This window comes from Bombus vosnesenskii, unplaced genomic scaffold (genome assembly GCF_011952255.1).
Source record: "Bombus vosnesenskii isolate JDL3184/JDL3185 unplaced genomic scaffold, Bvos_JDL3184-5_v1.1 scf7180000013265, whole genome shotgun sequence".
NCBI classification, from domain to species: Eukaryota; Metazoa; Arthropoda; class Insecta; order Hymenoptera; family Apidae; genus Bombus; species Bombus vosnesenskii.
The window spans coordinates 1,517,888-1,528,074 of NW_022882925.1; the positions used below are offsets into that span (position 1 = coordinate 1,517,888).

The 10,187-nt window shown below is 38.8% G+C and overlaps 1 protein-coding gene across 8 annotated transcripts in view; it reads right to left on the reverse strand.

Moving 5' to 3' along the window:
- LOC117243392 (potassium voltage-gated channel subfamily H member 6) overlaps positions 1–9,103 on the reverse strand; it is a 142,404-nt gene extending 133,301 nt beyond the window's left edge. For 5 of the 8 annotated variants that reach the window (XM_033510831.1, XM_033510838.1, XM_033510835.1 and 2 more), the window contains exon 1: positions 6,535–9,103. In XM_033510831.1, the coding sequence (XP_033366722.1) occupies positions 6,535–6,610 (76 nt within the window). In that variant the 5' untranslated portion in view covers positions 6,611–9,103. The remainder of the gene's footprint in view (positions 1–6,534) is intronic. The other 3 variants (XM_033510833.1, XM_033510834.1, XM_033510836.1) reach the window with 1 other exon arrangement.
- Positions 9,104–10,187: the final 1,084 nt, after the last annotated feature.

A 10,187-nucleotide genomic window follows, 5' to 3' on the forward strand; every position in this document is an offset into this window, starting at 1 on the left:
CCCAAGATGTACTAGAGCGTGCTTTTGTTTGCATAGGCGACTGAGTAAGGGTATGCATTTCGTTAAAAGTTAACGAGACCCAGCCAAAAAGGATCGACCGTGAGGGTATACGAAAAATGCAAAGGTTGCTACTTTGTTCCTTAATTATTTTTAGGTCCTTCTTCTTTATACTTTCCACATTTTTTTAAGTATTACGAAAACATTCTTCTTGCTACACGAAACGACTCTGATAATTGGGAAATAAGTAAAGAAAATACACTTTAAAAATTCAACGATCAAATACGCTTGGAAGATGGAAAATATTAAAATTGATTAAGATTGATTAGATGTTCCCGAATTTTGTCATGCCTCTTTCTCACATCGCGATTTCATCAGGATCGTGATTAATTAATTAACTTTAAAGGTTGCTTGTAGCCCCTATAAACTTTATATTTGCCGAAAGAAGGAATGGTTTCGTTATTGGATAAATTGGCTAAATTCCATTGTCAAACACCTGTATTAATCTCTGCCTAATGATTTCCGTATCTATCAATACCAGAGTACGCGTGGAAACGCAGCCAATCGAATCTAAGCACAATCGTCTCTGCTCCAAATTAGATTTCACCCCTCATACATAATCTAGTCCAACCTGGCGCCCCTACGTTCCTTCATCCACGCCCTAACGCTTGAGAATCGGATCGTTCTAAAACTCGAAGGTATTCTTGCGACGAAATTAAAAGTGCATACGGTTGCAACGGTAAATTGAAGCTAAGTAACGAATCGTGTATTCGGCTGGTGCATTTCACACAAGAATTTTCACACAAGAAGCGTTACACGAACACGGTTGCCGGCAAAGGACGCGACATATTCGCTGATAAGGTGCTCGATGACGTGAAATTATTCATAATCGCGGCCCCGACAGCAAATCGTGAATAATGCATTCGACGCAATGGTAATTATAGCAATCGGTTGGATTGGCAACCGACTTGATGAACCCGTGCATTAACGTCCATGGCATCCGCGATGCCTTCCCTTCGTCCATCGCGGTGAAAAAAAGCTGAGGGCTCGTGGAGAACCGCGGAGAATTTTAAATATCCATCCTGGCAACAGCCCAAAGTTTCTGCACGAATTTATCGCGCGGCAGCACACGTATTCTCGTTATTATGAACAGGTATGGCGCTCGTAAACGACAGGAAAGAGCAGCGAAAAAATAAAAAGAAGAGGAAAGAAACACGGAAACGCGTGCATTCTGTTGTTGACTGGCCGGAATTACCGCTATCTTCTTCATGTAGGTTCGAATTGTTTGTCGTGAAAGACTAAAACGAAAGAAAGTCGATTCAAGGCGACTCCAATGTTTAAATTGTGTTTATAGGAAGAGGAAGGAAAGCAGATTTGATATTCAGAAGCGTAGGTGTTTATTAATACGAATGTTAGTCGACTAAAAACTGGTGGCTGTCTTCAAGACTAATTATTACAGCAGCAAAAATACAAAGTTCTTTTTTAAGATTCCAAATTTCTTGGGTACTATTTTATTAACAAATTCTTGAAACTTTTCTTTCATTCTCTTTTGAGTCCAAACGAAAACAGTATTTGTTCAATAGTTTCATTATATAATAGATGTTTGTAACAAAAACGCTACAAACTTTTCAAACAACCTCGTATTTAACTTCAAATGTCAAATAATAAGACAAGTTTGGTAAGATGCGATTGATTGATAACACATTGTTCGTCTGTAATCTCCGTATTAATTTAAACATTTGCCAGAACGAACGTAAAATCGATTTCAAAGAAAAGGAAATAGGAGAACTACTTTCGTCCGCAAGGTTATTTCATCACGCGACTAAGCCCTGGAATTCACCAAAAATTTAGTTTGAAAGTTCGAGTCGACGTTTGGCGCCAAAGTGGTAAGAATTTCGAGGAAATCTGACTCAGCTTGTCGACATTAGCTGGCGTTTCCCTCTCGCGATTAACGGAGTCGAAAAGCGGATTATCACGAGGAAAAGCCAACAAGCGTACAAATTCATAAATTCCAATGGAATCGGTGATTCATCGAGCAGGCGACGTACCATGGTCGAATAGATTCAGACCTTGAAAAGCTCTCTGACCTACTTTTCCCTTCGCTCCTCCCTAAAAATTCAGAGAGAAAGAGAGGGAGAAAAAAACACGTTTTTATGTCACATAGCCTGGACAGTTCTTTTTAAGATCATAGATCATATCTAGTTAGGATTGGACGGGTTATTGCAACAAGGTTGTGCGTTCACTTTACTGTCGTTTTATAGACTATTCAGTATCTCATACTTGTATAATTTTCTTTCTCTTCTTCTTTTTTTACTAATGAATCTCTTTTGTTGATAAATAAATAAACAAGGAGAAACTCTACTTTTCAATGATTTCAATAAACCAAGAGAACACTAACCGATAAAAAATCATATTACTATTTAGGAATATGCTATAAATATGTAATCAAACTTTTATAGTAATAAACTTCTTCTCCTTCGAATATGAAACTTCCAACCTTTCTTTCAACAAATACAATATGAGTTTAATAGCTGTACCTTTGATTTTTACATAACGTCAACTATATGTATATACTTTGTTTCTTATATATCTACCTTACGTGTTATTTCTACTTTTAGCTATTTTATGTTTGCTACTTTATGTCTTTCCAGCCATAAAGTGACATTACAATAAAGAAGCCAAGAAAAATGTGATTATCGATTCCAATGATCTTTATGTGCTTATTTCATTAGGCAATTTAGGCTCGTTGCTTAAGACAACTCCAATAAACACGGTTCATAAAATTCATACTCTGTTTCCGTATGAATAAAATGATATTTGTGGTTGCGATACATATAAAGCTTCCTCCCCTTTTCCGTTTTTCTCGTGACGATTTTGTCAACCGTCGGATCGTCATTATAGGGTAAAGAAAATAAAGTGATCTCAAGATAAGAATGAAATTTATAAGCAACAACGACGATATCGGCTTTCCGCCCTAAAGTACAATTTAAGCCCAGCCACAGCCCTAATTGTCGGCTTTTAATAGTTTCATACACGAAAACGAACCGTGCCAGGTTCCTGGTGTCACATTTTCGACCTAGTCGTACACGCGTGTACAGAATCCAGGGTGTGCTTGACGAACAGCCTGACCTTGGCATGAATAAACCACTGAACATGATTGATGACACGATTATTCGTAATAGTAATTTACCGAATTAAGTATATCTGTGAATATCGGTATATCATTTGTTGACAATGAACGTGTTTTTAATGGGATCTCGTGATCGTTTGAACTTTCTGCTTTCCGTGAAACCATGAAGTTTTATTATCGAACGATATATTATCTTAAACTTACACGGGGATTAGATGGAAATTCCTATTACGGAGTGAAATATTTGCTGACAAAAATTAGAGGCTTAGAAGAAGAATGATAAAGAAGAACAAACGATAAAAGCTTTAATTTAGGAAAACCGTGACTAGAGTTACAAAAGAATTTACATTTTGTTAAATAATACGTGGTTCGTTTCTTTGCATGACTATCTGTCATGTGACTCTACTTTTTCAGAAAAAACTATTCCTTTAGCAGCAAGCTAAAGTTTGTTCAAGTAGTGATTAAACCGTTAATATAATATTTATACGACTATTCAATTTTTTACTATTGCAAAAATTGAGTAAAAATAAGAAGAGATAATTATATATATATTCTACTATGTTCCACGAATAAAACGAATTAAACTGAATATTCTAAGTTGCATATCTCGTTCAGAAACGAAACTTTCCTAACAAATCAATTTTAGTATGTTGAATTAGAAACATTTATCCTAAACTTATTTAAATATTTAGCTAAAATTGATGACAAGTGATTCTCTCCTAATCTCGTCATATATAATGCAGAATATATCCATCATCAAAGGAATTTTTCCAACAACCTAATATTTTCAGGAATAGGAGATATTAACGCGTGGAGAAGAAAAATCCGTAGGTGGATCGTTATTGGTCTAAGGAAGTCCTGTGAGTTATAGATGCTTCATCGATCGCGCAGTCATCGCGGTTAGGAATTATTTAACGTTTTCAAGGGCTACTACTCTACGATCTGTCGGTGTTTGCGTGTAAGATATATATTGCCCTCCGTTGTCGTATTCGATTACGATACAAGAAGACAGTTGAAGAGTATCGAAAAGATGACTTGTTGGTGAATAAGGAGTGCGGAGATAGGGTGAAAGGAGGAAAAATGAGCGAAACGCGGTTGGATGTACATGCTATAGAGAGGACGTCAGATTAGAAGCCAAGGCTTGACGAGCAGCAATGCCACCGGGACAAAAGCCCACCCTGAAGGGGCTGGCATACATATTTTTTATTATATAAATTGGCGTTACAGAGGTTTCCCAAGAATTTATCGCGTTAATGCCTATTACCGCCCGCCCTTCCGTACGACAGCCGCTGCTTTTGTTAACAAGCGATGATACGCGACCTCATCGACTTACTTTGCTATCCGAATTCTTATCGAATCTCCTCGGTAAAGATACCGAACGAATGTAATATAAAAAAGACGATAGTAGAAAGAGATAAAAATGATGGATGTTTAGGTAGATAAATTCATATTTTGTAAAATAGAATTAAAGTATCTAAGCAGAGATTTGTTTCACTTACTGAACGTTATAACGCGTATTATACTTTCAATATTTCCTATATAGCGATTCTAAAAAGTATTTGCACGTAACCCAATTTTCTAATAAAACGTAGGTGAAACTTTCTTACAGTTATATGTTTCCATAAAAATATGAGTTTGCATAAATATCTCCAATGTAGCGAAGAGATACAAATTAAACGTATTGAATTTTTTCAGAATTGAATAAATGGATTTTTTTTTATTTCGCACTTTTTGACAGAAGGAAGAAAATATTTTGCTGAAAGCCGCATCGTTCGGGGCAAGCCTTCCAGATCCTTTGTGCAAAGGATTAAAGACTCTTTCGAGCACTTAATCCGCACAAGCTCAGCTATGAAAGCACGTTTAGTGTTCGGTCGTATATCAACGACCGATCGTGGAGAAAATTACTTATACCTTCCACGTTACTGACACAAAATTCGACGGTATGTTTTAAAGGAAAACAACTAGAACATAATTCATTTTATATGCGTGTTAGGAAGACTAAAAGATATTAAACAATAAAACAGGCAGTGACTGATCATAAAGCGTAATCAGTATAAAATTATCAGCATTAAAGTACGATCAAGATAATTGTGTATATCATCTGTGCTACTTAAATGGGATTTATTAATATTAATAGGCTGGAACTCCATATTGCATTCTAGGTGAAATTTAATAGAATTTCTCAAGGAGAAAACGAACAGACGAACAATTTATTTTGCATTAAATTTTAGGAAGCTATTATCTTATGATAAGGCGAAGTTTATAAAGATCTCTAGATAAAATTCTGGAATTCTAATAAAGACTTCTGAGGCAGCTAATCTTTCAGCAAGGTTAGTACGAGTAAACAACGAGAAGACGAAAGAAAATACGCGCTCTAGTTCGTTTTACCGCGATCAATCGCACATCTGAAAAACCTGTCGGTTTCCTTTAGCTTTGCCTTCCCTTACAAGGACTTTAGGCATACCTCGAGTGATATTGCCAGTGACATGCATTGTCCTAGTGTGAAACAGAACTACCCCTTTCTTCCATTTAACCGATTCCATCCCCTATTCTATCCCCTTCCATAAAACCTCGCCTTCCGCCGAGATGTTTTAAATAATATTGAAAACGGAGTTCTGGCTCGATGCCTACTCGTTCCATATCAGGTGGAGCAGTTCTAAAAACTTCGATTATATCTAGCCAGCTAGAACGACAACCCTCGAGCTGTTAACTTTATTTTAATCTTCCGCGAGAAGGGAAGTTGCGCGCCTCTTAAAAAACTTTCATTAAACTTTATACGACCACGAATATTATGAAGGAGAAGCGTACTTATTCAAGGCAAATGTTGGAAATTGATCTTTATTTTTTTATCACGCTCGTTATTCCAACATTCTCGTTTTAGTTTCTTTTTTTTTTCTTTTTTTCTCTCTCGATCTGATCGATACGACGAATGATAATGAAAACGGATGGCAAACCGTGAAATTGGTTATCTAATTTTAATGAAAATTTTCCACTGTGCAATTGCTCGCTATCGACGTCTAACCGAGATATAAATGGCACGTGATAAATTATTCGAGGCTTATGATTTTGTATAATTGCGTCCCTGCTAAAATTCGCGATAAAGAATAAGCGATTGTATTTTCAACGTGAACGAAGACAGAACTGCAGATATCTCAATTAAAATGAATGAAATTGCTTTAAAAATAATAAAAAAATAATACTGCTTTGGAATATAATATAAAATTAATCACGAGTCGAAATAGCGTTTCTAATTCATCGAAATATGTCGATCGACGAACGTAAATATTCTCCAATCTTTCATGTCAAATTGCAGAAATTATTACAGGAAATATAAATTACTTCAGAAGAATTCATTGTCATTGATTGACTCGAATGTTTTCGTCTCGTATGATGTTACCCAGGCTCACCGTGAGTATCGAACTTCCTGATGATAGTTTCGATGATCGTTGTCCTGGGCGCCACGTGACCTCGTCTAACAGGCATCGCAGGAATATTCCCAGGTACCTGGGCCGACGAGACGTTTGGCGTTCGATCGAAGGCTCGTTAAGCCTGCTTTTAATAATTAACGTGTAACACTACAGCACTGAAAAAACACTCGCAGCATGCGTACAAGCACGGTAGAAAAAAGCACAGCACGAGTTGAGCATAATGATCGTCGATGACAAAGAGAAGCACCAGCTAATATCGGCGATGTTCGTCACAATTCGTTCCCAGTGTGTAAACCCTGTTTTGTTTCCCCTAAAGAACGACTAGAGAAGAGAATGAGAAGAAAACGAAGGAGAAGATTCGTTGCTAGTCGGACGACGAATTGATGTTCTTTTCCTTTTTTTTTTTTTTTGTTTCTAGAGTCCTTTGCGTAGATACAAAAAATGAGAGGAGATAGTGAACGAAGAAAAGTGGCCACAAAGTATAATGTCAGTTGCACTTAACGGTGACGTGTGTGCCTTTGCCTTTTACTTCGAGGAACACCCCTCTATTACGCTAAATTACTTTTGCGTCTTCCGCGTGAGTATCGTTGTTTCTTGGTGTTGTTGTTGTACAAAATTCGCATACGAAGCTGCGTGGACAGAGTCGATACGTTCGCCTTACGAGAAGGCTGGATGTCTTCGTTTGACTTCCTTTTTGGACCCAATACTCGTCTACCTAGATGTATCTAAAGATCGAAACAGGCTGTAGCAAGTGACATATGGTTCATCCTCTCGGTTGATCCAAGGACACAAGAGAAGGTCGAGCCTAAATGTCGTCTCGACGTGCGTGACACGAGGTTCCGCTGTATATACCTCTGATGTCTGCCCTGGCTCAAGACGTACAATCCACGCGAGAGAACATCTATTTATAGTTGATATAGCACGCGCCACACGAATGGTGTTCCCACGAATTCCAGAACAGGGCACCAGAAATCTGGAAAACGTCGTGTTAATGATCTAAGACGATTTCGTTCTGCGTTTGTGCACGAGAATTCCCTCTTTTTCTTCACCGATGATCCACGTTTTCCCTTGGTTCCTCGAATCGCTCTAATTTTCCCTAATTAATTAATTTTCTTTTCTAAACTTTTCTTCGTTTCTCCTTTGTTGTTTCGTTTAGCTAATTTAGAATTGCTTTCTAAGACAGCCAAAGGACAACGTGTCGCGAGTACCTCGACACTCGGTTGTCTTTGAAGAAATCGGAAAACTGTCTGAACAACGTTGACCCGTACGATCGCACCTTCTCGGCGGTAGATTCTCCGTTGAAAATTCGGAGAAGCTTCGACCTCGTCGGCTCGAAGTCAAACTTCTCTACATCCGGAGGAATGAACAGTAGACGTCTCGAAGAAGCGCATTGTGCGGACATTTCCACAAAGTGTTGTTGAGTGAGTATCTCGGGAAATGTTCTCTGGGTGTGCTGTGCGTCTCCACGACGATAGACGTCGATCCCACGAGTTCAGTGGTAGAACGCCATTGTCGAATGCTCGAATTCCACGAACGCTGACACCTGTTCCACGATGGTTGCGGAAACGCGAAGCGGGTGAAACGAAAGAATCGCGGATATCATGGCTGTACGTGTATATGTAAGTCTAGGAAAGAAGCGAAAGGAGCGAGGATTAATCGTAAAGAGAAGGGGAAACGAACCGTCGAGATGACAACGAGAAAGGCACGTGGTGGATTTGTAGTTGCGTTTAATACGAAAATGCCAAAGCGCGGGTCTCGACTTTGATTCACTACGATCGTTGCTCGCGATTACACGTTGCAACGTAGTACACTCCCCTAAATCGAATAACTTGGTTCGTGGGGGTCAGGCGGTTGTGCATTTCAGCTCGAACTCAGGGACAGTTATTTTTATACTTCTTCTTCATTCTCCGCAACAACAAACAGGCGGATCGTACGAGTGCCTCTTACGACTTCTCCCGATATTTCTCGAAATACTCATCGGCTCTTGTAACCTGTTGGCGACGGCCACTGACACTACCCACCGAAACCACTATTTGTTTCATCGATTCTCTCTAATGTACTCCTTTTGTTCGTACAAGGCAACTCGCATATTTTCGATAATTTACACAGAACGTATAAAATCCAACGAATATACAAAACGAATGTCTGTGTTCGAACAACTACATTCTTCTCCTGGCCACCACGCCTTGCAGGTCCAAAATCGAAGCTCCTGCGTCACTGTGCTCTCAGCGTACTCCGGTGTATTCTAACTAAAGGAACGTTCCAAACGAGAGTAACTTCCCTTTGACAACCGGCACCGTATCCACGGGCTTGTATCGCTAAACACTGTTGCTTTCCCGCGTGCTCCCACCTTTTGAGTCGGTGCGTCTACCGGCGAAGAGGCATCTCGAGGCCGCGTGCCGAGCAAAACGCCGGAAGGAGAACGAAACAAGAGCAAAAGCTTCCCTCACGGAAGGATTTTCCGTAGTTTCGTTAGTCGCCGTCGTTCGGTCGGAACTGAAAACACGAGGAGGCACGACGGGCCGACGTCTCTCTCGGCGACGGCGACGACGACGACGACGAAGACGACGCCGGCGACGATGGTACGTTAGGGGGGTCGTACGCGGCGCCTGCGTCGTCGGGCTGTCCCCACCAACGTCACTCACCACCCGATTACACCGCCCTATCATATCCCCTCGCCGAGCTAGTGATAATATTGATAAGGTCCTGCGTCTCTTTCTCCACCGTATTGTCCTCGTTCTGTTGGAATCCGGTCAGATGTACACTCAGGAAGGGATGTCACTGGATAATGTGGATTCTTCCGAAAGAACGGGTCAAATTGTTTCTTTGATTATTGCACTAGTTACGTAGCACTTGTGAAACTTATGAACGTTATTATTAAATGAAAACAGAGTTTTACTTCTATCTATACATTCATAAATCCCTAAGTTTTGTCTTTGGATTGTTTCATTTAAAAATTGAAAAAAGCAATTAAGAAAAGTACGGTTTTTGTGTGTATAGTAGTTTCTCTAAGAGTTTCTGTATGTTAAACCCTAGTAATTACGCCCAAATATCACGCTAAAGAAAAAGATTATACAAGAACACTCGTAATACTTACAGGAGCACCATTTTTATATCTATATTATATTATATATTATATTGTACGCGATTTTTCTAAGCCATCTTGCATACTAAATCTTAATAATTACTCTTAAATAATATACTAAAAGGATTATAAAATGACGAAAGCAATATTTTTATGTTTGTAATAATGTTTTTGAAACAACCTGTATCTTCAATCCTAACAATTATTCCCATATATTGAGCTAACGAAAAATTTCATTTGTATTCGTATATATTATATCGTGTAGTATTTCAATAATCATTGGTATACATAGTTTTTAAACATTTCTAGATATACGTTTGTCGTGACGATTTTATTGTCCATTTTATGTACATATCTTAGTTCGTGCGCTTTGCCGGTCGATATAACTACACACATTGTCTCTTTCTGTTTAACCATCAGCAAGCTTTGATGCAGCTCACATTCAAACAGGAGGTTAATTATAGATCGTTCTGAACCATCGCGTTGTAACAAACTAATACACAGTTGTAATTTAAATATCTCAACAAGAAGCACTTACCCTTTTCAT